Source organism: Anomalospiza imberbis, chromosome 27 (genome assembly GCF_031753505.1).
Source record: "Anomalospiza imberbis isolate Cuckoo-Finch-1a 21T00152 chromosome 27, ASM3175350v1, whole genome shotgun sequence".
Taxonomy (NCBI): domain Eukaryota; kingdom Metazoa; phylum Chordata; class Aves; order Passeriformes; family Viduidae; genus Anomalospiza; species Anomalospiza imberbis.
The window spans coordinates 4,192,186-4,216,804 of NC_089707.1; the positions used below are offsets into that span (position 1 = coordinate 4,192,186).

General features: G+C 69.4%; 5 protein-coding genes across 5 annotated transcripts; 2 read left to right on the forward strand and 3 right to left on the reverse strand.

The window, feature by feature from the left end:
- Window positions 1-1,068: 1,068 nt before the first annotated feature.
- On the reverse strand, window positions 1,069-5,270 carry MPND (MPN domain containing). Its single transcript, XM_068174224.1, is given in 13 exon segments — window positions 1,069-1,368; window positions 1,451-1,543; window positions 1,737-1,826; window positions 1,945-2,015; window positions 2,095-2,263; window positions 2,339-2,415; window positions 2,490-2,562; window positions 2,682-2,778; window positions 2,852-2,977; window positions 2,979-3,169; window positions 3,245-3,475; window positions 3,991-4,217; window positions 5,140-5,270. Coding segments are annotated over 13 exon segments (1,539 nt in total). The 5' UTR covers window positions 5,147-5,270; the 3' UTR covers window positions 1,069-1,281.
- Window positions 5,271-5,767: 497 nt separating this feature from the next.
- Window positions 5,768-9,859, forward strand: STAP2 (signal transducing adaptor family member 2; the record flags this gene model as incomplete). The annotated part of the gene is made up of 9 exons (XM_068173713.1): window positions 5,768-5,875; window positions 6,314-6,385; window positions 6,931-7,026; window positions 7,382-7,438; window positions 7,515-7,609; window positions 7,859-8,029; window positions 8,272-8,341; window positions 8,910-9,006; window positions 9,795-9,859. Coding segments are annotated over exons 1-9 (816 nt in total), but the record flags the coding sequence as incomplete, so codon positions are not given.
- Window positions 9,860-10,465: 606 nt separating this feature from the next.
- On the reverse strand, window positions 10,466-16,918 carry FSD1 (fibronectin type III and SPRY domain containing 1). The gene is made up of 13 exons (XM_068174201.1): window positions 16,837-16,918; window positions 15,860-15,967; window positions 15,654-15,785; window positions 15,479-15,580; window positions 14,454-14,476; window positions 14,093-14,214; window positions 13,539-13,748; window positions 13,318-13,416; window positions 13,052-13,211; window positions 12,896-12,975; window positions 12,190-12,441; window positions 10,828-10,916; window positions 10,466-10,745 (listed from the first exon to the last, which is right to left on the reverse strand). The coding sequence occupies exons 1-13, from the start codon at window positions 16,846-16,848 to the stop codon at window positions 10,641-10,643; spliced, it is 1,494 nt and encodes a 497-aa protein (XP_068030302.1). The 5' UTR covers window positions 16,849-16,918; the 3' UTR covers window positions 10,466-10,640.
- Window positions 16,919-17,663: 745 nt separating this feature from the next.
- On the forward strand, window positions 17,664-19,412 carry LOC137462894 (advanced glycosylation end product-specific receptor-like). The gene is made up of 4 exons (XM_068173714.1): window positions 17,664-17,788; window positions 18,256-18,676; window positions 18,946-19,061; window positions 19,261-19,412. The coding sequence occupies exons 1-4, from the start codon at window positions 17,698-17,700 to the stop codon at window positions 19,410-19,412; spliced, it is 780 nt and encodes a 259-aa protein (XP_068029815.1). The 5' UTR covers window positions 17,664-17,697.
- A 696-nt stretch (window positions 19,413-20,108) lies between these two features.
- Window positions 20,109-23,891, reverse strand: SHD (Src homology 2 domain containing transforming protein D). Its single transcript, XM_068174038.1, has 6 exons — window positions 23,664-23,891; window positions 22,958-23,042; window positions 22,664-22,876; window positions 22,173-22,311; window positions 20,971-21,090; window positions 20,109-20,347 (listed from the first exon to the last, which is right to left on the reverse strand). Exons 1-6 carry the CDS (start codon window positions 23,865-23,867, stop codon window positions 20,161-20,163), a joined length of 948 nt encoding a protein of 315 aa, XP_068030139.1. The 5' UTR covers window positions 23,868-23,891; the 3' UTR covers window positions 20,109-20,160.
- Window positions 23,892-24,619: the final 728 nt, after the last annotated feature.

A 24,619-nucleotide genomic window follows, 5' to 3' on the forward strand; every position in this document is an offset into this window, starting at 1 on the left:
TCTGTGGTGGGGCAGAGGTCGTGGCTCCTCTGCCCAGGGCTCTGCCCATTCCCCCTTCCCGGGGGATCCCTCCTACAGCTGGAGCTCACCTGGCCCTCCTGTGCCTTCCCTGTGCTCCCACCCTTCCCACAGCCACCCTCCCTGGGGGGCAACACACCGCTCTGCCCCTGGATTGCTGGGAACAGGGATGGTTCATCTCGGTGTCACTTCTGCCAGCCCTTCTCCCTGAGCTGTGCTTTTCCTGGCCAGGAGGTGGGGACGGGCTTGGCATGGGGCCGCAGGGCAGCGCTCGCCCCAGCGCTTGCTGGGCTCCGTGGTTTTCCTTGCTACAAAAGTGGGTTCTTCCCCTCGTGGGGCTGGGACGGGCCCCAGCCCTGCTCTCTGAGCCCCAGCTCTGTGCAGGGCTGTGCTGCAGCACCCCTGTCCCTGCTGCTCCCGGCTCCTGATCCCCTTCTCTGTAAGGATTTGGTCTGTGCATGTCCACGTGTGTCTGACCCCCGCACCCCAAGCAGTGACCCCGGCCCCAGGGGGGCACAGGGCAGCCCCCCCTGCTCCCAGCAGGGCAGGGAGCCCAAGGGACCGGAGTCCTGGGGTGTCCCCTCCCCGGTGGGACCAGGGTCACATCCCAGGGACACCGGCTCCCGCTCAGGTGGATTGAAATGCGTTCTGTCAGCTGGGACACCTCGCTAGATCTTTTTTTGTTTTGTTTTTTGTAATGGTTTCTCCTGGTTTTTAGGGGAAAAAAATTGATGACCCACAATTCTTGACTTGTATCTCTGAATGAAAGTATTAAATGTTTTCTTCTTTCTAACAGCTGCGTCGTGGAATCAGGGAATGGTTTGGATTGGATGGGACCTGGAAGGTCATGGGCAGGGACACCTTCCACTACCCCAGGCTGCTCCAAGCCCTGCCCAGCCTGGCCTTGGACACTTCCAGGGATCCAGGGGCAGCCACTGCTGCTCTGGGCACCCTGTGCCAGGGCCTGCCCACCCTCCCAGGGAGGCATTCCCTCACACATCCCCCTAATCCAGGCCATGGCAGGATGTCCCCAGCCAGCAGAGCCACCTCTCAGGAACTGCTCTTTAATCAAACTACCACTTCCACAAACCACTGACCCACAGACTCCCCCACCGGCACGGCCGCCCCCGGGGCAGGGCGGGCCCGGCGGGGTCGCGGGGAGCTCCGGGAGCTGCCCCGCGCCGGGTCCGGCTGAGCCCCGGGGCTGCGAGCCCCGCCCGGGCTGCGGGAGGCGCCTGGTCCGACTCGAGGGGCCCCGGGCCCTCACCCGCTGAGCTTGAGGAGGCTGAAGATCTGCTCCAGGACGTGGGTGAAGCTCTGGTCTTTGGGGGTGCGGGAGGCCAGGGAGCCCTGCAGAGGGGGAACCCCACTTCATTCCAGCACAGGGAATGGGTGCCCCACCAAAGCCCCCTCCCCTCCCAGCCCTTCCCACCTTCAGCTTGTCCAGGTAGGTCTGATCCTGACTCCACAGCTCCTGGAACTTCACCAGGTCGGGGGCTCCCTTATAGAACTCCACCAGCAGCGTCTGGGGGGGACAGAGGGGCTGCAGGCCCTGGGGGTGCCCCAAAGCCAGCCAGGGGGATCCCAAACCTGTGGCACCGAGACCTCGGTGGACTGTCACCATCACCACGGCTAAGGGCAGGATGGGGACAACGGTGGGGTGCCAGCCTGCCCCCAATGGGCTCAGGGGGTTTTGGGGGCCCCCACCCCTCTCTCACCATCTCCTGCACGACGTCGTTGGTGAGGAACCCGTCCTGGATGTAGGTGACCTCCACATCCATGGGGATCCCGTAGTCGTTGGGCCGTTGCTGGAGGGTGGGGGAGCCGGGCAGGGGTCACTCCACAGCTCTGGGACCTGACACCACCCTGGGGGGCACCCGAGGGCACCGGGTGGGGGGACCCCTCCCCAAATTCTCCCCCACTTACCTCTGGCGGCGGCATCACCCAGAAGGGCGCGATTTTGGACTCCACGCCAGGGTTGCCGTGGTAGAAGGGCCCTGTGGGGACAGAGGGGGCTGGCACAGGGGGGTGACAGCAGCCCCAGCCCCCTGGGAGCCCCGGGCCGCGGGCACGTACCGCAGATGAGCCCCAGGCAGGGCTGGAAGCCGTTGCCGCTGCCCTGCAGCTTGAGCTGGTAATCCATCTGCGCGTCGATGTCGTGCAGGGACGGCAGCGCGGGCCCGAAGGGGTGGCTGTGGTACCACCCCACCAGCGACAGCCCCCGCAGGAACAGGCTCTGGCAGATCTGGGGGGGCACACACCGTAGGTCCAGGCCCTGCAGAGCCCCCTGCCCGCTCCTCAGGCTGGATCAGCCCCTCACCTCCTCCTCCACAGCGCCCGCGGCTTCGGCATCACCCAGGCGGGTCCGGCACGGGAAGGCTCGAAGCACCGTCAGCACTGCTGGGACACAGGGCTGGGTGACACCCCCGGCCCACGGCAGAGCCGCCCCCACCCCCCCAAACCCCACCTACACTGGGTGTTGGTGTCCCACCGCCCCCCCAGGTACCCCACCACTTCGCTCCGCGTCAGGTGGCTGTGGAAATCCTAAAGGAAAAGGTTAAAATCAACAGTTTAGCACTAAAACGGTGACACGAGGGACACCCCGCTCGCTGCGGGTGTCCCCAGTGCCATCAGCGATGTCCCAGCCTGGGGAGGGAACACACCAGGAGCAGGAGGACGTTGCTGGAGATGGCCACGTTGAAGGGCTGGAATTTGTTGATGGCAGCAAAGGACGTCACCTCCACCAGGGTCTGGGGGTTCCTGGAAGAGGCACAGCCCCGCTGCCACCGCTGTCCCCACCCCTGCTGCGCCCCGGGGTCCCGGTGTCCCCTACCTGGCCGAGTCGCGGGTGCCCAGGGTGCAGTAGCGGACGGGCACCCGGGGTTTCATCTCCAGCCTTTTCCCTGCAGTGCCGGCATCTGCCAAGGACAGGGTCCCGTCACCGCGGCCAGGCTGCCCGGGACCCCCGGCACCCCCACGGCAGCTCACCCGTCCCCGCCGGCTCCGCCAGGCTCTTGCCCTGCTGCTTCTTGCTCCTCTCCTCCGGCTTTTTGGGAGCCGCCGGCTCCGGCATCGCCACCCGACCCTCCCTCGCCGCTTCCTCCTCCTCATCCTCGGGCAGCTCCTCCTCCTCGCCCTCGCTGGCCAAGCTCTGCGAGCAGACGGGGCTGGCACCCACCTCGCCCCTTACCCTGGGGGTGCCACGGGGAGGTGACCCCGGTCCCACCTCCTCGGGGGGTGGCACGTTGGGCTGGTGCTTGCGCAGCCAGGCGGCCTTGTACTGGTCCAGCTTCTGGCCCTTGTAGCGCACGGACGCCCAGCCGCAGCCCGACTTCTTGGCGGGGTTCACCAGGCGCTTGCAGTGCGTGGCCCAGGCGCTCGGGGAGTTGAACACCTGCCCCGTCTCCTGCCACGTGATGGTCCCGTCCGAGCCCAGGTCCCCTACGAACTTCTTGCCCTGGGGACAATGCCGGGAGTCACATCCCCTTGTCCCCATCACTTCTCCCTCAGCCCCATCGCTGTCCCACATTTGCCATCTGTATCTCTTGTCCTCATCCCACATCCCCTGTCCTCATCCTGTGTCCCGTTTCCCGTCCTTTTCCCTGTCCCATGTCTCCTGCCCCATCTCTCTTTCTTGTCCCCATCCCTATTCCCAGTCCCCATCCTTCTCCCCTGTCCCCATGCCCTGTCCCCTGTCCCCATCCCTCTCCCCTGTCCCCGTGCCCTGTCCCCTGTCCCCAACCCTCTCCCCTGTCCCCATCCCTATTCCTGGTCCCCATCACTATTCCCAGTCCCCATGCCCTGTCCCCTGTCCCCATCCCCTGTGCCCTGTCCCCTGTCCCCGTGCCCTGTCCCCTGTCCCCCCCCATCCCCTGTCCCCATCCCTGTCCCCTGTCCCCTGTCCCCATCCCCGTCCCCTGTCCCCATCCCCGTCCCCTGTCCCCTGTCCCCGTGCCGTGTCCCCAGGCTCACCAGGTAGTAGATGGACAGGACCCCTCTGCCCGGCTCCAGGAGCCCGTCTCGGAGCAGGACCCTCAGGGTGATGCCCCTGCGGGTCAGAACGGCCCCCCGGGCCACCCCCGCCGCCTTCGCGCCGCTCCCGGCCTCCGGCTCGGCCTCCGCCTCGTCCAGCCCCGGCTCCAGCTCGTCCTCATCCTCCTCCAGACACTCGTCCCCGCCGGGGGAGGCGGCGGCCAGCGCTGCGGGGGGGGGGGGGGGACAGGTGTGACAGCACCCCTGGGTGTCCCCCCAGAGCACCCTTGGGTCCCCCCCCATGGTTTCTGCCTGCGGATGGGGACACGGGGGCAGGGATGCACAGGGACGTGGGGACGGGAAGAGGTGGACATGGGGATACAAGCACGGAGGGGACACAGGGACATGGAGGGGTTGGAGGAGGACTCGGGGATGGGAGATGGGGGGGGAGGACACAGGAGCGTGACAATACAGGACTGCGGGCACGGGGACACGGCTGGTGGGTACAGGAACGGGCTGAGGGACATGGGGACGTGGGGACACAGCTGAGGGACGCGGGTGGGGAACCCACACAGGGCTGGGGGACACGGGGACATGGTCGGGGGACAGGGGGCTGAATCTCCTCTGGCCCAGCAGGTCCCCAGAGCCCGCTCTGAGCCCAGGGGGCTGCGGGGGCGGCCGGGGGTGACACACCACAGGTCCCCGGGGGGAGAGGTGTCCCCGCCCCGGCCGCGCTCAGCTCCTGCCCCCAGGGGTGTCCCGGGGTGTGCCGGTGTGTCCCGGGGTGTCCCGGGGTGTCCCGGGGTGTCCCCAGCGAGGTCCCGCGGGCGCGCGCTCGGGCAGGTGCACGCGCGTGCCCCGGGTGGGCGCGGGGGGGGGGGGGGGAGGCGCGAGTGACCGGTGCGTGTCCCCGGCCCGAGCGCGTGTCCGTGCGCGCGTGTCCGGTTCCCGGTGCGCTCCTGGTACGCGTCTGGTACCGGGAGCCCGGTGCGTGCCCGGTGTGCGCGTGCTCGGTACGTGTTCGGTGCCCGGTGCGTGCCCGGTGCGCGCGATCCCGATGCATGCCCGGTGCCCGGTGCGTGTCCGATTCCCCGTTCCCGGTTCCCGGTTCCCGGAGCCGGTGCCCGGTGCGCCCCCGCCCCCCGGTACCTGCCATGCTCCGCTCCCGCCGCTCCCGCCGCTCCCGCCTCCCCCCGGTGCGCGCGGCGGCGGCGGCGGCGACACGTGATGGGGCGGCCCCGGGCGCCCCGCCCCGCCCGGGGGGGTGAGAGGACACCGGCACCGGGGGGGGACAGCCCCGCACCTGCAGCACCGGGCGGGGGGGGGACACGGGGACTCAGCCCCGCACTGAGACACGAACTCCCCCCCCCTTCCGGCGAGACCCCCGCCCGCCGCCCCTCGCTCCGGCCCCGGGGAGGGGGGGACACCGGCACCGGAACCGGGCGGGGGGACAGGCAGGAACCTGCTGGGTTCGTCCCCGCACCTGTCACACCGGGCGGGGGACAGGGGGGCTCAGCCCCGCGCCGGTCACGGACCCCCAGCCCGGCAGGGACCCCCGCCCGCCGCTTTTCTCCTCGGGCAGGGGCACGGGGGACACCGGCACCGGGAGTGGGAGCGGGAGCCTGCTGGGGGGCACAGCCCCGCACCTGCTGCGTCGGAAGGGAGGGACACGGGGGCTCAGCCCCGCACCGGGGATCCCCCGGCCCGGCCGGGACACCCGCCCGCTGCCCTTCGCCCCGGCCCGGGCGGGGCCGGTGCCGGGAACTGCGGTGGCTCTTGCGCGGTGGCGGAGATGGAGCGGCCGGTGCCGCTGCCCCGGCGGACCCGGTCCCGGCTCCGGCACTACTACGAGGGCTTCGTGGACAAGTGGGGGCCGCGGGATCAGGTGGGCGACACCGCCGGGACCGACCCCGGCACCCCCGGGACCGACCCCGGCACGCCCCAGCACCAACACCTGGGACTCCCCGGGACCGAGCGCCAAGAGCGACCCTCGGGTACCCCGGGCCGATTCCCGGGACCGCTCCCGGCACTCCCAGGCACGGTCTCCCCCCGGACCGACTCCCCGTGTCCCCTCAGCCGCCCGGGACCACCGGCTGTGTTCCCTGAGGAGCCCGGCGCCGGTTCCCTGTTCCTGGTGCCGATGCCAGCGCCGGCTCCCGGTGCCGGTTCTCACTTCCCGGTTTCCTGGTGCCTGATTCCCGCTGCCTGGTTCCCGGTTTCTGGTGCCGGTGCCGGCTCCCGGTGCCATTTCCCCGTTCCCGGTGCCGTTTCCCTGTTCCCGGTGCCGGTGTCAGTGCGCAGCTGAGCCCGTCCCTCTCCGCAGGGCTACCGGAGGGTCTGGGCCGGGCTGCTGGGGCTCAATCTCGCCTTCTACACGGGGCCCCAGGACCACGAGGTACCGGGCTCCTCCGGGCACGACCCCCGGGACTGGGACCCCTGCACGGGCTGTCCCGGCCGGACCCGGGGGGTTTCTCTGGGCCGGGACCCCCGTGGGACTCCCCGAGGCTGGAGACACCCCCGGGCTGGGGCCCCTCAGGGTGGAACCCCATGTCCGGGACCCCCTCAGGGTGGGACCCCCAGGACAAGAACCTTTGGGTGGAACTGGGGGGGCTCCCCCAGGCCGGGACCTCTGGGATCTGCTGGGGCTGGGACCCCCAAGATTGGGAACCCCCCTCCTGTCCGAGCCCCTGAGACGCCCCTGGGACAGGATCCCCTCAGGGTGGGACCCCTGTGCCCCCTCCCCGAGCGGGGACCTGTTCAGTGAAACCCCCCAGGATTGGGGACCCCTCCCCATAAACCCCCCTGGGCAAGGGCCCCCCGAGGATGGGACCTTCAGGTGACACTGGGGGGACCCTGGCTGAGGTGGGGGTGGCCCGGAGGGGCTGAGGTCTGACGTGCTCGTGTCCCTGGGCCGGGGGTCCCACCCTTGGGTGCCCCCAGCCCCTGGAGCTGCTGGACCTGGGCGAGCTGGTGACCGTGCAGGCCGAGGGCGGGGTGCTCGTCCTCAGGCTGAGGGGACAAGAGGTGACAATGAAGGTGAGGGGTAGCCACGGGGGGGGGGGGGGAATATGAGGGGCTGGGGGTGCCCCGGGGGCTATAGGGGTACCTGGAGGGGGTTTCAGGATTGGGGGGACAAGGGGGCTGGGTTTTGGGACAGGGACTGCAGGGGGGGCACTGGGGAGCGTAAGGGAAGGATTTAGGGACACAGAGAGGACAGGATTTTGGGACTGGGAGGACTGGAGGGCAGATGGGGAAGGACTTTGGGGTACAGGGGATGCACAGGGATGAGGGGCTATGGGATTTGGGGCCAGGCTTAGTGGACTGCAGAGACTTCTGGGGGACACAAGGGCCAGGGGACAGGCCACCCTCATGTCCCTTTGTCCCCTGGCAGACGGAGAGCTGGGAGACGCAGGAGATGTGGCGGGGATTCATCCTGACCATGGCCAAGGTGGGCACGGGATGCTGCCCGGGGGTCCCGGGGTGACAGGGACCTCTCTGTGCCACCACCCCGTGTCCCCCCGCAGATGAAGATGCCCCAGGACCTGGCGCTGTTGCCCGGGCACAACTTCCAGCTCCTGCAGGCTCTGCGGGAGGAGCAGGAGCGCAGGGACATCGCCGTGTCCCCGACCAGCCCCGCGTCCCCGACCACCCCCGTGTCGCCGGCCACCCCTGTGTCCCCGACCACCCCCGTGTCGCCGGCCACCCCTGTGTCCCCGACCACCCCCGTGTCGCCGGCCACCCCTGTGTCCCCCAGCCCCTCCGAGCCGTGAGTCGGGGGGATCGGGGGCTGGGGGGGGTCCCCATCCTCACTGGGGACCAGCATGGCCCAACTGGGGGTGGCCCAGTGTGGCCGGCGGTGACGGGGCAGGGCTGGCGGTGACAGTGGGGGGGTCCCCAGGGTCCCCAGCTGTTTTTTCCAGGTGACGCGCGCCGAGGCCGAGCGGCTGCTGGAGCAGAGCGCGGGCAGGGGGAACCTGCTGCTGCGGCCCGGGGGACACGGCCAGGGCGTCTCGGTCACCACGCGCCAGGAGCTGGACGGGTCCGAGCCAGGGGACATCGGGGGGCGTGGGGAGGGTCACCGGGGGAGGGGTGTCCCCAAAGGAGAGGGGCTCTCTGCAAGGGGTGGCTCAGGGTGAGGGTCCCCATGGGGTGGGGGGGTCCCAGGGTGAGGGGAGACGCCTTGGTGGCCCCAAGGGGAAGGGTCCCATTGCGAGGGGTGTCCCGCGGGGTGCGAGTGCCCCACAAGGGGGGTCCCCAGCCGCTGAGGCAGCCCCCCCGCAGGACAGCGCTGCTGAGGCACTACAGGGTGAGGAGAGAGGACCAGGGCTACGTAATCGACGTGGAGACCCCGGTGAGTGACACGGGACAGGGCGGGGATGGCCCCGGGGACAGGGACCCCAACCCCGGGCACCCCCCTGAACCCCCGGGGTGGGACCCTTGGGGCCACCCAAGGGACTGGCACCGTGTGGGCTGTGACATCTCAAGGGTGGGCACCCCCCGGGAATCCCGGGAACACCCAAGGGTGGGACCAAGGGGTCCCCAGGGGGCTGGGGCTCAAAGGAACTAGCACCCCCAAAAGAAGGGACAGGGAACCCCTCAGCTTTGGGATCCCTGGGTACTGGGACCCCCAAAAGAAGGGACAGGGAACCCCTCAGCTTTGGGATCCCTGGGGACTGGGACCCCCAAAAGAAGGGACAGGGAACCCCTCAGCTTTGGGATCCCTGGGAACTGGGACCCCCAAAAGAAGGGACAGGGAACCCCTCACCTTTGGGATCCCTGGGAACTCCCAAGAGACCGGGACACCCCAAAGGGCTGCAGCCAAGGGGATGGGACCCCCCCCCCCCCGGCAGGGCCTGGAGCGGAGGGCAGGGAATGGGGGGCGCGGGGGGGTCCCCGATTGAGGCCGTGCGTGTCCCCAGCACCGCTGCTCGTCGCTGGCAGAGGTGGCACAGTTCTTCGTGCGGCGCAGCAAGGGCAGCCTGCAGCCCCTGGAGCCCGAGTACAGCGCCCAGCTGGGTGGGCACCGGGGCTGGGGGGCTCGGGGGTGGGGGCTCGGGGTCACTATTGGGGTGTCGGGAGCAGCCGGGAGAGGCTGGGGGGAGAGGGGGTGTCTGGAGAGTTGGGGGGCAGAGCTGCTGGGGTGTCTCTGCCTGGGGGCGCTCAGAGAGGTCTGGGAGCACTCAGAGGGGTCTGGGAGGGCTTAGGGGGGTCTGAGGGGGCTCAGAGGGGTCTGGGGGGGCTCAGAGGGGTCTGGGGGCACTCAGAGGGGTCTGGGAGGGCTTAGGGGGGTCTGAGGGGGCTCAGAGGGGTCTGAGGGGGCTCAGAGGGGTCTGGGGGCACTCAGAGGGGTCTGGGAGAGCTTAGGGGGGGTCTGAGGGGGCTCAGAGGGGTCTGGGAGGGCTTAGGGGGGTCTGAGGGGGCTCAGAGGGGTCTGGGGGGGCTCAGAGGGGTCTGGGAGGGCTTAGGGGGATCTGGGGGCACTCAGAGGGGTCTGGGAAGGATTAGGGGGGTCTGAGGGGGCTCAGAGGGGTTTGAGGGAGCTCAAAAGGGCCTGGGGGGCTCAAAGGGGTTTGGGAGGGCTCAGGAGGGTCTGGGGGGGCTCAGAGGGTTCTGGGGGCGCTCAAAGGGGTCTGAGGGGGCTCAGAGGGGTTTGAGGGAGCTCAAAAGGGCCTGGGGGGCTCAAAGGGGTTTGGGAGGGCTCAGGAGGGTCTGAGGGGGCTCAGAGGGGTCTGAGGGGGCTCAGAGGGGTCTGGGGGTGTCGGCTGCAGACGGAGGGTCTGTGACCACCCCTCGCTCTGCTCCAGAGTTCGTGCCGATGGAGGGGGGCCCCCCCCCGGCTGCGGCCGCGCTCGGGCCGGCCCTGAGGAGGGGCAGACCGGCCCTGAGGAGGCGCAGAGGCCCCCCCGGCTTGGGGCTGGTGCCCGAGGAGCAGATCTACATGAACGACCCCGGTGAGGCCGCTCGGGACTGCGGGGACGGGGAGCGGACACCCCCGCACCGAGCCCTCCCCCCCTGGCCCCGCTGTCACCCCGGGGACACTGGGTCCTGCCACCGGCTCGGGGGGCAATGGGGAGGAGCGGGGGGTTCCTGGGGGGCAGGGGGAGGCGGATTCTCTGCCAGGTGCTCACAGTTCCATCCCCCCCTGGCACAGGGAGTACCCAGGAGCTGCTCAGGGAGCTGCACAGGAAGCTGCAGCTGCGCCAGGCTCAGTGATGGGGACACTCTGGGGGGGCCCCGCTGGCCCCCACTCTGTGCCAGCAGCCAGCAGGGGCAGCGGGGCGCCCCCTCACCCTCAGGGAAAGCTGTCCCCAGTGTCCCCTGGCCTGGGGTGACACTGGGGAGGCAACCCCCTCATCTTTGAGGGGGGCACTGTAAATAAAGAACTGTGTGCCCACCCAGCCTCTCCCTGCTCCTGGCACCGCGGGGGTGTCACAGGGACCCCGAACTGCCCCCTGTGTCCCCATCCACGGCCAGGTCACACCTACATCCCAATTTATTCTCCAGGCCAGAAGCAGCTCTCGGTGCTGGGGGGGGCAACGAGCCCCGGCGACACGGGGGGCACGGAGTGGGGGGGCCGTGGGCAGCCCCGGGGGTGGCAGAGCCCTGCAGGGGCTGCGGGGCTGGGGGTACATTCAGTGCTGTGCCCGGGCTCAGGGCAGGCTGGAGCTGCTGGCGGTGCTGTTGCGCTTCTGGAGGCACCGCACGGCGCTGGGCACCTGCAAGCCTGATGTCACCTGGAAGCTGCCACACCACACCTGGGGACACAGCGGGGGCTCAGGGGGCTGAACCCAGCGCTGGCAGCCCCCCCTGGGACCCCCAGCCCTGCCTCTCCCTTACCATGAAGGCCGGCAGCACCGGCTGCGAGAACTTGGCCTTGAAGGTGTGGAGCAGCTGCTTGGTCCGGGCGTTGTAGAAGGACAGGAAACCTGTGGGAATGGGGGCACAGGTGGGCACGGGGCGGGCACAGCCCTGGCACAGTGCCTGTGGTGGTGACAGTGCCCATGGTGGTGACAATGGCCATGGTGATGATAGTGGTGGATGTTGGTGTCCATGCTGGAGTATGGACATGCTGGTGCCCATGGTGGTGACAATGGGGGTGACAATGGCCATGGTGGTGGCAATGGCTGTGGTGGTGACAATGGTGGATGTTGGTGTCCATGCTGGAGTATGGACACGCTGGTGCCCACGGTGGTGACAGTGGCCATGGAGGTGACAATGGCCATGATGGTGGCAATGTCCACACTGGTGTCCATGGTGGTGCCACTGCTCACGGTGGTGGCCATGGTGGTGACAATACCCAGGGAGGTGCCCATGGAGGTGCCAATGCCCACAGTGGTAGACACGGAGATGACAGTGGCCATGGTGGTGCCAGTGCCCACACTGGTACCCATGGAGGTGCCAATGCCCATGGTGGTGGCCATGGAGATGACAATGCCCATGGAGGTGCCAATGCCCATGGTGGTGGCCATGGAGATGACAATGCCCATGGCAGTGACAATGCCCATGGAGGTGCCAATGCCCATGGTGGTGGCCATGGAGATGACAATGCCCACGGCAGTGACAATGCCCATGGAGGTGCCAATGCCCATGGTGGTACCAATGCCCATGGTGGTGGCCATGGAGATGACAATGCCCATGGAGGTGCCAATGCCCATGGTGGTACCAATGCCCATGGTGGTGGCCATGGAGATGACAATGCCCATGGAGGTGCCAATGCCCATGGTGGTGGCCATGGAGATGACAATGCCCATGGTGGTGTCCACGGTAGTGGCAATGCCCACACTGGTGCCAATGGAGGTGCCAATGCCAGTGGTGGTGGCCCTGGCAGTGACAATGCCCATGGTGGTGCCAATGCCCACAGTGGTGGCCATGGCAGTGACAATGCCCATGGAGGTGTCCACGGTAGTGGCAATGCCCACACTGGTGCCAATGGAGGTGCCAATGCCAGTGGTGGTGGCCCTGGCAGTGACAATGCCCATGGTGGTGCCAATGCCCACAGTGGTGGCCATGGCAGTGACAATGCCCATGGAGGTGTCCACAGTGGTGGCAATGCCAACATTGGTGCCAATGGAGGTGCCAATGCCCATGGTGGTGGCCATGGAGATGACAATGCCCATGGTGGTGGCAATGCCCACACTGGTGCCCGTGGAGGCGCCAATGCCCAGAGAGGTGCCACCCCCAGCCCCAGCCCAGCCCCACCTTCGTGGAAGTTGCAGTGCACGCCGATGCAGTCGGGCACGGGCACGTCGAGCGCCTTGGCCTTGTTGTTGTGCTTGGCGCTGAAGCTGACCTGCAGCCAGTTGTTGAGGTGCAGGCACCAGGACGCCGAGGTCTTGCCCAGCTGGTCGAACTTGCCCAGGCTGCGGTAGGCCACACCCACGCCGAAGGCTTTGCTGTCGCGGTCGTAGCGCACCTCCCAGTAGTGCTCGTCCCCGTCGATCAGGGTGTCCCCTGGGGCACGGCCACGGCTCTGCCCGGGGCACCCGCGGCCTGCCCTGTGCCCTGTCCTGTCCCCACCCCGCCACGGGTGTCCCCTGCCCCCCTGCATCGCCCCTCGTGGCCTATTCCCTCTGTGCCCCCTCCTCACCCACATCCCTGGGTGCCCAAACCCTCACACCCCCAGGTGCCCAAACCCCACACCCCTGGGTGCCCATACCATACATCCCTGGGTGCCCAAACCCCACACCCCTGGGGGCCCCAGCCCCCCACACCTCTGGGTGCCCAAACCCCCACTCCCCTGGATGCCCAGCCCCTCCCCCTCCCCACAACCCTGGGTGCCCAAACCTCACACCCCTGGGAGCCCAAACCCCACACCCCGGGGTGCCCCAGCCCCCCACACCTCTGGGTGCCCAAACCCCCACTCCCCTGGGTGCCCAAAGCCCACACCCCCGGGTGCCCCTCTCACCCAGCACCGTGTAGGACTCTGCGGTGAATCGGTCGCGGCCCCCGCGGCCCAGGGACATCCTCTTGGGCGACTGCACCACCCTGGCACAAAGGGACAGGGCAGGGTTGGCACTGCCAGGCCAAGGGGCCGTGCCGGGGGGCCCGGGGGTGGCGTTACCTGGCAGGGGAGTTGGCAGGAGAGGCCGTCCTGCCCTTGCCATCCTTCTCGCGGGCCTTGACGTCCTGCACCTTCCCGCCCGTGGCGTCCCATTCCACGCTCAGCTCCTCCACCCGCAGGTTCTGGTGGCACGTGCTGGCATCCAGCCGGAACATGAACGCTGGGGACAGCCCCTGTCAGCAGTGCTACGGCTCCCCCCGCCTGGCCACCACCCCACAGGGGTGGCACAGGGGGACATGGGCACCTGCCACCCCCCGTGGACCCACCTCTGGTCTCCAAAGTGACCGGCTCGGAGAACTCGCCCGCCACCGCCTTGTTACACGCCCGCACCCGAAAATTCATGTACTTCATGTCAAACTTCAGCCCTGTGGGCACAGCAGGGTCACAGGGTGGGGCACGAGGAGGGCACTGCCACCCCCCTGTCCCTTACAGAGCCTGGGACAACCCCAGTGCCCGCCTGGGGCTGGTTGCACCCCTGTGCCCGCACCAGTGAGGGTGTACTCAGTGCCCTTGATGCCCTCGATGACCATCCAGGGCTGGTCCTCCTTGGCACGGGGGGGCCCCTCGAAGTTGGTCCTGCGGTACTCCAGCACGTAGTGGTCGATCTTGCTGTCCTCGTCGGGCATCCTCCAGGCCAGGGTCACACAGTTATCGGCCACCAGCGACTCCGCCAGGTCGATCTCGGGGGCGCTGGGCACTGCCCGCAGGAGCAGCCGTGCCAGTGTCCCCCCTCCCTGCCACACAGGGGTTCCCCAGCACTCCCGGGTACCCCCAGACCCCACGGGCTCAACACATCACAGACCTCAGGCGTGGCACTCATGGGACCCCACCCATGGCACCCAGAGACCCCCAGCACGGCCCTCACTGCCCCCCTGGGCACAGCACCCAAACCCCTCATCCCTCCACCCATCCCTGGCACCTTCCTGCCCCTCTGGAAAGGCACCCCAGGCCTGGCACTGCCCCATCCCGTGACACCCTCCCCCGGTGCCAGGCTGGCTGTGCGCTGCCCTGTCCCCCCGTGTCCCCCTGCCCTGGCAGTACCTGGCAGGAAGGTGAGGCCCTGCAGCAGGCGCCGTTCCTGGGCGAAATCCACCATCAGGTGGCTCATGTTGTCACTGACCTTGGCCTTGAGCGACAGGCGGAAGGCCGGAGCCATCGTCACACTGTGCCAGGACAGGGGACAGGGCTCAGCGGGGCCGGGCACCCCCCCTGCCCTGCGTGACCCCGGGGAGGGCGGGCACAGCCACGCCAGCACCCACAGGGCCACCCCAGCACCCACAGGGCCACCCCAGCACCTTGGGACCAACCCAGCACCTTGGGACCACCCCCTGTGGGGCCCTGGCTGGGAGGAGGAGGAGGAGGAGGATGGGGTTAGTGGGTGGGGGGCTCGGGGGGGCCGTACCTATCCTTGATCTGTTTGGCCGCCTTGTGAGCGCAGAGGGAAAGAGGAGGAGAAAAGCAGCAGTGAGGCAGCAGAGCCGGGCACAGGGGGTACATGCGGGACCTGTACCAGCTGTGGCACCCAGCAGGACAGCATCCCTGCATCCCACAGCCCAGAGCATCCCACAGCATCCCAGAGCATCCCCAGAGCATCCCTGCATCCCACAGCCCAGAGCATCCCACAGCATCCCAGAGCATCCCCAGAGCATCCCTGCATCCCACTGCATCCCTGCATCCCAGAGCATCCCTGCATCCCACAGCATCCCTGCATCCCAGAGCATCCCTGCATCCCAGAGCATCCCTGCATCTCACAGCATCCCTACATCCCACAGTATCCCTGCATCCCACAGCATCCCAGAGCATCCCCAGAGCATCCCTGCATCCCAGAGCACCCACAGCATCCCAGAGCATCCCTGCATCCCACAGCATCCCTGCATCCCAGAGCATCCATGCATCCCACAGCATCCCAGAGCATCCCCAGAGCATCCCTGCATCCCACAGCATCCCTGCATCCCACAGCATCCCTGCATCTCACAGCATCCCTACATCCCACAGTATCCCTGCATCCCACAGCATCCCAGAGCATCCCCAGAGCATCCCTGCATCCCAGAGCACCCACAGCATCCCAGAGCATCCCTGCATCCCACGGCATCCCCAGAGCATCCCTGCATCCCTGAGCATCCCTGCATCCCGCAGCAGTACACCTGGCACAGCACCCCCGTGGCACACCACCTCCCTGGCACAGCATCCCCTGTGCCCCCCAGTGCCCCCCGTGGCCCTGCCATGGTGCCCCTTTGTGTCAGAAGAAAGGGGGGCCCTGGGGTCACCCCGGGTGTCCATGCTCCTACCCAGGCCCAGCCAGCCCAGCACGCAGAGAGAAGCAGTGCCCAGCCCAGGGTGGCATCCAGCGGGTGGCAAGGGGAGCTCAGGACACCCCCAGCATGGGGACAGCCAGGCAGGGCCACCCCTGGTGCCGCGGGGACCCACCTGGGAGAAGTCTTGGTGGTTGGCCGTGCCCAGGGCCTGGTTGGCCGCCTCCAGCAGCTCCTCGGAGCTCTCCAGGGCCTTGGAACACGCCACGAGCTGGGCCTGGCAGGGGAGGGAGGGCAGAGGGGCAGCGCTGGGCGGGATCCCGGGCCGGGGGCACTGGGCCGGGGCTCACCTGCAGCTCGTAGGTGCGGCTGGCACGCTCCTGCTTGATCTTCATCACCATGTCCTCCTTGAGCTCGTCCAGCAGCGCGTACAGCGACTGGAACTCGGCCTCCAGGTCCTCCTGCGCCCGCGCCGAGTTGGCCTGGGCACAACGGCGGGGCCTGAGCGGGGGCCGCCCCGGCGGGGCCCCGGGGGAGCGCGGGGGGCCGGGGCTACCTCCACGTTCTGGATCATCTGCTTGAGGGAGTAGATGAAGTTCTGGATCTCCTCATTCTTCACGGCGAGGGTGGTGATGATCTTGCGCAGAGACTCCTGCCCGGCGCCCTGCACCGGCCGTCAGTGCCCGCGGGCCCCCCGCTCCCCCCAGGGCCCGGCCCCGCCGTGCCGTGCCGGGCCGTGCCGGGCTGTGCCGGGCTGTGCCGTGCCGGGCCGTGCCGGACCGTGCCGTGCCGGGCCGTGCCGGGCCGTGCCGGGCTGTGCCGGGCCGTGCCGTGCCGTGCCGGGCTGTGCCGGGCCGTGCCGTGCCGGGCCGTGCCGGACCGTGCCGTGCCGGGCTGTGCCGGGCCGGGCCGTGCCGTGCCGGACCGTGCCGGGCCGGGCCGTGCCGGACCGTGCCGTGCCGGACCGTGCCGGGCCGTGCCGTGCCGTGCCGGGCCGTGCCGTGCCGGACCGTGCCGGGCCGTGCCGTGCCGGGCTGCCCGGCATGGCGGGGCCGATGACTTGGCAATGTGAGTGTGAGTGTGAGTGTGCCAGTCCTGAGCCCCCAGCTCCCCTCCGTGCCCCCCCAGCCCTCCCGCAGCCCTCCTTCCCTCCGGTGCCACTCTGAAACCCTCAGCCTTCCATCCTCCTCACCTGCGCTCCTCATCCCTCCTTCTCCATCCCTCCATCCCCTCTTCCTCCATCCCTCCTTCCTTCCTTGCTCCCTCTTCCTTCCCATCCCTCCATCCCCACTTCCTCCATCCCTCCGGCCCTTCTTCCTTCATCTCTCCTTCTTCATCCCTCCCTCCTTCCCTCCCTCCACCCGTCCATCCCCTCTCCCTCCATCCCTCCCTCTCCATCCCTCCCTCCCTCCACCCTCCTCACTCCATCCTCCATCCCCCCCGCCCCCATCGCTCCATCCCCTCATCCTCCCCCCGCCCGGTTCCTCCTCCATCCCCCCGTGCCCTGCCGGCCCCGGGGGGTGCGGGCCGTACCTGGTCGCCCATTCCGGGCCGGCCCCGCCGCGCTCGGCCCCGCCGACACCAACAAAGGGGGAGAGGCGCCCCCGCCCCGCCCCGGCCCCGCCCCGCGGCCCGGCCCCGCCCCCATCACCCCGAGGCATGCTGGGAGTTGTAGTCCTGGAGGGGAGGCTGCGACCCCCGCGGTTGGGGAGCGCCGGGCCAGGGCTGGGGGCGAGGGGAGGGGGAGGGACATTGTCACCTCGCGGGGGGGGGGGCGGTGGGGACACTGTCGCACTGCGTGGGGAGGTCCCAGTCCGGGAACCCTAACCCCCCAGCCCGCTTGGGGGGCAGGAGGGGGTCCCCCTGCTCCAGGGGGATCAGAGGAAGTCCCCAAGAGGCTCCTTCCCAGGCTGGAGTGGTTCCAGGATCAAGGTGGAGCCTGAGGAGGTGCTGTCACCTGTCCTTGCTCCGGATGCTGTCCCACATCCCTGTCCCCATTCCTATCCCCATCCCTGTCCCAAATTGCATCCTTGTCCCCATTCCTATCCCCATCCCTGTCCCCATCCCTGTCCCCAATGGCATCCTTGTCCCCATTCCTATCCCCATCCCTGTCCCCATCCCTGTCCCCATTCCAGTTCCCACTCGTGTCCCCATTCCAGTCCCCGTCCCCATCCCGACATCTGCCCCATCCCTGCCCAAATCCCCATCCCCAACCCCCACCCACGTCCCCACCTCTGCCCCCGCTCTGGTCCCGCTCTCTGTCCCTGTCACCTCCCCCGTTCCACAGGCCCCGGAAGCCACAATGTCACAGTGGGCTGGCCCAGGTGACATTGTGGAGGGCCAGGAGGCTTTGGGGACAGCGGTGCTTTGGGGACAGGGACAGTGTGGGGCCCCATGGAGACGACGCAGCCCCTCGGAGGGGGGAGTGGGCTGGCCCCGGAGGGGGGGATGTGGCGGCCCGGGGTCCTCATCCCCCTCCTTGGAGGTGAGTGGGGGACAAGGCTGGCTGGGGGGACAGCGCCTGGGACCCTGTGGCTGCGCTGTGGGGTTGGGGACAGGCCACCCAGGGGACACTGGGGGGGCACGGGGCTCGGGCTGGCCCCTGTGTGACAGATGGGGCGGGAGGGGACATCTGTCCTGAGGGGGAGACCAGAGAGGGGCTGAGGACACAGAGGGAGGGACAGACATGGGGACAGCGGTGGGTGACATGGCTGTGGCAGGATGGAGCCGGTGGGGATGGATGCGGGGACATGGGGAGGGGACAGGGTGGGGGGCAGACAGCGTCAGTGGGGACAGGAAGCTGACAGTGGTGGGGGACAGGATGGGATGTGTGGTCAGAGAGCCTGGAGTGTCCCTGTCCCCCAACCCCACCCCACCCCACGGGTGTCCTGGGGGACCGCCGGGGTTGGGGGTGCCATCCATCCCCCCGTGACCCCGGGGCTGTCCCCACAGCGGGCGCCCTGCGGGTGACCCAGGACCCGGGCGAGCTGCAGGTGACCGCGGGTGACACGGCAGCCCTGGAGTGCCAGGTGGAGGTGGCCGAGAGCGAGGCCCTGCTGCGGATGGAGTGGGTGAGGGCCGGGGGGCTCGGGGTGCTCTGTGCCACCCTCCTGTGCTTTGGCACCGCCCTGCCCCTGGTCCCCTGTCCCCGCCGTGCCCCGGGGGCCCAGCTGGCCTGGCACCCCCCCCGGGCCACCCTCAGCCTCCCGCAGGTGCAGGGCAACGACAGCGGGCGCTACCTCTGCCGGGTGACCCTCGAGATCCCCCGGCACGGCACCGCCACCGGCAACGGCACCGAGCTCCGCGTCACCCCCGGGACTGCCCGGGACTGCCCGGGACGGCTCCGCGCGGGAGGGGCAGGGGGGCCGGGGAGGTGGCACCGCCGAGGGGCTTGGGGGGGTCACTGAGGGTCACCAGCAGGGTGGGTGGGGTCCCTTAGGGGAGATTCCTGGGGGGTTTTGGGTGGCCACAGTGAGGAGGGACAGGGACAGGGACAGGGACAGGGACAGGGACATCTCTGACTGCTCTCCCCTCACGGTAGCAGCTCTTGGAGGACATCAGGCTGGTGATTGTGCCCCCGCTGTCCCTGCTGTGCCCTCCACCCCGGCACCCCCGTGTCCGGTGTCCCCGGGGCCGTGGGTGACCCCGGCTGGCTGTGCTTGCAGCGCTGCTCTGGGGGCTCCTGGGGGGCCTGGGGGGCACCGCCCTCCTCCTGGGGATGGCACTGCTCGCCCACCGCTGCTGTCACAGGAGCCCAGGTAACCCTGTCCCCAAACTCCCCTCCCCAGTACCCCTCACCCTCCTCTCCTCACACCCTCCAAACGCCCCCATGCCCACCTGCCCCATGTTCCCCTGACCCCAAACCTCCCCTGCTCGCGCCCCCCATCACCATCCCCCACTCCAGGGCACCCCGTGTGTCCCCCGAGGGTCCTGGCTGACAGAAGTGACCCCCAACAGGCGCTGTCCCCTCTGACACGGCCATCTACCTGAACGTGGTGTCCCTCTTGGCGCGGGACCCCACAAAGCTGCCACCCCCCGAGCTGAAGATCAGCCCATACCAGTGGGAGCCGCAGTGGGCACGGGGCCCCTCCCTGCCCCCCCGGCCCTGAGAGTGCCCGCTGTGGCTCACCCCCTCCCCCAGCTCTGCCCTTCCTCAGGAAACCCCCCAAAAAAAGGTGTTTGGCAGCATCCTGTCACTCGGCTCAGCATCCTCTCTGTCCCCCCCGCCCCGTGCCATCCTGTGCCCTGCCAGCCACCATGTGTGGGCAGCTCGTTGTCACTGTGCCCGAGGGGTGACAGCGGCCCCTGGGACCCCTCGTTTAGGGGAAGACACTCTGTTGTCCCCTGGCCTCTTCCTTGGTGTCACACGGCACACAAGGGCTGTGCTGGGCGGTGGGAAGCAAGGGGGGGCAGTGCCACCAGCCCCTCACCATGTAGGTGACCCCAGGCAGTGCCACCCCGTGCCGTGCCCATGGCTGGGGGGACTGGGGATCCTTCACGGTGGTGAGACCAGGGTGGGACAGCAGTGGCAGTGCCACCACCTTGTCCTGCCTTCCCCAGGGACACCAGAGTTGGGCAGCAAGATGCACCAGAGGCTCCCATTCCCTCCCTATTCCTCTCCCCATTTCAGTCCCCATCCCCATCCCTTTCTTCCCCCTGTCCCCATTTCAGTTCCCTATCTCTGTCCCCATCCCTGTCCCCAATCCCCGCATCCACATCCCAAAAACTCCTCCCCAAATCCCCGCCCCTCAAATGCCCGTCCCCAAATCCCCCGCGGAGGCACCACAGCGTCACCACCCCGATGTGACACGGCGGCTTTAATGGGGCGGGGGGGCCCGGCCGGGGGTCCCGGGGGGCTCACAGGGGCTGCACGGCCACGGGGTAGAGCAGGGACAGGTGGCGGGCACCGCGCACGGGCAGTGCCCGGGCCGTGTAGTGCCCCACGGCCGCCGGTACCGACGGGAAGGCGGCCCCGGCCCGGCCCAGCGTGAAGTGCTGCTCCCGGGTCCGCGTCAGCTTCACGTGCACGAAACCCTGGCTGCTCCTGCGGGACGGACGGGAAATGAGGCACGGGAACCGGGATGGGATGGGAGGGGATGGGATGGGATCCATGGGATGGGAGGGGAATGGGATTGGGATTGGGATTGGGATTGGGATGAGAATGGGAATCAGATGGGATCAATGGGATAAGAGCTGAGGGGATGGGATGGGATGGGATGGGATGGAATGGGATGGGATGGGATGGGATGGGATGGGATGGGATGGGATGGGATGGGATGAGGATGGGGACAGGAATGAGGAGCAGGGTGGAGGTTCAGACAGGGAGGTGGACAAGGATAGGGATGGGGATGGGGTGGAGGACACCTGGGATGGGAATGGGAATGGGATGAGGGACTGGGATTCGGGATGAGGACTGGGATGAGGACTGGGATGGAGACTGGGGCACAGATATGGACAGCAGCGGGGATAAGGACAGGGATAGGGACCCCATCCAGAGCAGGGGCAGGTGGTGCTGAGGGATCTCGGGTCACCTCCAGCCTGTCCCATGCATGGGGACGTGCCAGCACATCCCCACGGATGCTGGGACAGCCAAACCCGGCACAACCCTGATCCAACCCCACACTGCCAGCCTGGCACGCCCCCCCTGGCAGTGGGGGGACAGCTCACCTGAGGGACAGCGAGTAGTCATCGGGGCTGGTCTCGCAGTCCCGCACCAGGAAGCTGCCCTCGCGGCACAGCGCCAGCAGCGTCTCGGCGCCCGCCCGCCCGATGGGGCCGTGGTACCACCTGGGCACAGCGGGGTCACACGGGCACCCCCTGTGCCACGAGGGACCCTCCCGGCTGCTCGGACCCGTCAGCAACGCGGGGCGGCTTGGGGAGCCACCCACAGCCCACGGGGACCTCCTGTGCCATGGGGCACCTTCTACGTCATGGAGGCAGTCGGGGTGTTGGCACCCAACAGAGTCAGAGGGGCAACCATGCCATGGGGCACCCAAGCATGCCATGGGGGACCCAAGCATGCCATGGGGCACCAAGCATGCCATGGGGGACCCAAGCATGCCATGGGGCACCAAGCATGCCATGGGGGACCCAAGCATGCCATGGGGGACCCAAGCATGCCATGGGGCACCAAGCATGCCATGGGGGACCCAAGCATGCCATGGGGCACACCAACACTACATGGGGGATCCAAGTATGCCATGGGGCACCCAACCACGCCATACGGCACACCAACACACCATGGGGGACCCAACCAATCCATGGGGCACCCAACCATCCTTTGGGGCACCCAACTACACCATGGGGCACCCAACCACGCCATGGGGCACCCAACTACACCATGGGGCACCCAACCAGGCCATGGGGCATCCAAGCATCCTATGGGGCACCCAACCATGCCATGGGGCACCCAACTACACCATGGGGCATCCAACCAGGCCATGGGGCATCCAAGCATCCTATGGGGCACCCAACCACTCCATGGGGCACCCAACCATGCCATGGGGCACCCAACCATCCTTTGGGGCACCCAACCACTCCATGGGGCACCCAACTACACCATGGGGCACCCAACCACGCCATGGGGCACACCAACACACCATGGGGGACCAAACCATGCCATGGGGTATCCAACCACACCATGGGGCACCCAAGATCCTGTGGGGCACCCAACCCCATGGGGATTCACCCAGGACATTGGGCCCTCCACACCCCCTGGGGACCCATCCATGCCAAAGGGCCACACCATGGGACACCCTTGACCCCACAAGGACCCACCCGTGGGGACCTCCTCCTCCCCAGGTTTGTCCCCGTGCCACGCTGCGTGACCGGGATGCTGGTGCCACCCCAGGGGATGCCCCCAGACTCACGCCTGCTTCTCCAGGGGCAGCGAGGTGTCCACGTGCCTGGGGCTGGGGGGACAGGCGGGCCGGGGGCCGCCGGGGGCCCGGGGGGAGCGCGGCAGCTGCCGGGACAGGCTGGGGGAGCGCTCGGGGCTCTCAAACTGCACTGCGGGGACAAAGGGGTGTCACCCACCCCGCCCGCTGCTGCCGGCTCCTCTCAGTGCCACAAAGGAATGTCCCAGAGGTGGCCCTGCCCTGCCGTGGTGTCCCATTGCTGCGGCCAGGAGTGCTCTGGGGGGGTACCCATGGAGGGCACAGGGGGTTGGGGTGGCAGCGGTGAGAGCTGTGGGCACCGGGGGACACTGAGGGGACCCCAGGGTGCTGGGGGATGCTGAGGGCTAGGACTGATACCCATGGAAGCTGCGGGATGTAGGGCTGGGGGACCCTGGGGTGGTCCCCACAAGGAGTGGCACCCATGAGAGCTGTGCTCCCCCGAGGTGGCACCCGGGGACTGTCACCTGCGAACGCCCGCGAGATGTGATCCTTCTTCCACTCCCAGGGCTGGTCGTACTCGTCTGCCGGGCGCTCGTCGTCGCGGGGGAGGCGGCTCTCGCGGGCCGGGGGTCCCCCCGGGCCGTCCCCGGCCGTGTCCCACTCCTCGGAGGGGGTGTCGTAGAGCTGGGGACCCCGGCGCGGCCGCACCCGCCGGCCCTCGCCCTGCCGCGGGCACCCTGGGGATGGGGAACGGGGCGGTGGGAAGCGCCCGGGACCCCCGCGGGGGTGCTGGGGGTGCCCGGGGTGTCACCACCCACCTGTGGCCTCCTCGTCGCAGCCGCCCTCGGGCGCCGGGTCCTGCTCCCCCTCGAAGGGCTCGGAGTACTCGCTCTCACCTGGGCCCTGCGGGGGGGGCTCCGGGTGGGACGGGACCCCCACTGCCCCCCCCGCAGCCCCCCGGTCCCTGGGTGCCCTCACGGGACCCTTCGGGCTCCCACATCCCCGACACGGGTGTCCCCAGCCCCGTCCCCACTCCCGCCCACCTGGTCCCTTTGTCCCCCAACCCCTGTCCCCTTCCCCCTCTCCCAGTGACTCCACCGTCCCCCGCCGCCCCCCAGTTCCCTCTCCCAGTGACCCCAGGTCCTTCCTGGGTGCCCCACTGCCCCCCCGACCCCTTGGCTCTCCCCGGTTCCCCGTCCCCGTTCTCCCGCTCCTCATTCCCGGCCGCTCTCGGCCCCCACCCCCGTTCCCCATCTCCCCCCATCCCCTCCGGTCCCCAGACCCCCCCGTCCGCCGCTCCCCCGCGCTCTCCGCTGCCCCACTCACACCTGCCCGACCCCCCCCCGCTCCTCCCGCTCCCGGTGCCCCCGATGCCCCCCGCTCCCCTTCCCCAGGCCCCCACCCGCTGCCCCCCTGCGCCCCCCAGTCCCTCCGCCGCCCTCCCCGCTCTTTGCGCTTGGCTGCGGCTCCCGCCCGGTGCCCCCGGTGCCCCCCCGGTGCCCTCCCGGTGCCCCCCGCCCGTACCTGCTGCAGGCGGCGGGGGCCGCCCCCCGGCCCCGCGCCCCCCACCCGCACGAGGCGGTGGCGCGGGGAGGCGGCGGGGCCGCGGAGCGCGGCTCCGGGGGCGGCGGCGGGGGGGCCCCCGGGACCGCTGTAGTCGGGCTGGGGCGGGCGCGGGGGGGAGCGCCGGGCCCCCCGGCCCAGGTACTCCCGGAGCCACTTGGCCATGGCGGGGAGCGGTACCGGGACCGCCGGGACGGCCGGGACCCAGCGGCACCGGGACCCGCCGGGACCCCCCCGCCGCCGCCGCCGCCGCCGCCGCCGCCGCCGCCGCCGCCGCCGGAGCCGCTTTGTGTCGCCGCCGCGCGCGGCGCGGACCGGAGCCCCCGATCCCCCCCCGCGCCCGCCTCGCCGGGGGCACCGGCACGGGGCGGGGGGTGAGACCACCGAGGGGACACCGGCAGGGACAGCGAGGGCGACACGGCGGGACCCCCGCGGGGTTAACCCCCCCCACCCCGAGTGCCGGGGGGCACCGGGACCCCCAAGTGACACCGGGCGGCCCCTCCCCGTGTGACAGCGGGAGAAGGGGGGGGGGGTCACCGGGACCTCCAGACCCCGGCGATGGGATCCCCCCCCCCACGGTGCTGGTGGGTTTTTTGGGGAACAAGGGCCCCCCCAGCTCTATCACCCACCCCGGGGAGCTCATCGGGGCGGGCACGGGGGGCTCTGCTCCCCCTCTGCCCCGCGGTTTTGGGGGGCTCAGACACCACACTGGGGGCAGGAGGTTGGGAGCCCCCCTGAGCCCCCTCCTGGCATTGTCTGTCCCCAGAACAAAGGTCCCTCTTGGGGTCCCTCTCGGGGGTCCCACCTGGTGCTGGGGGGTGGTGACAGCTGGGGAGTGTGGGGGACACATGTGGGAGGACATGGCCGGAGACCCCCACCCCCTCAGGCCCCCCCAGCCCCGGGCTGAGCCCAGTGGC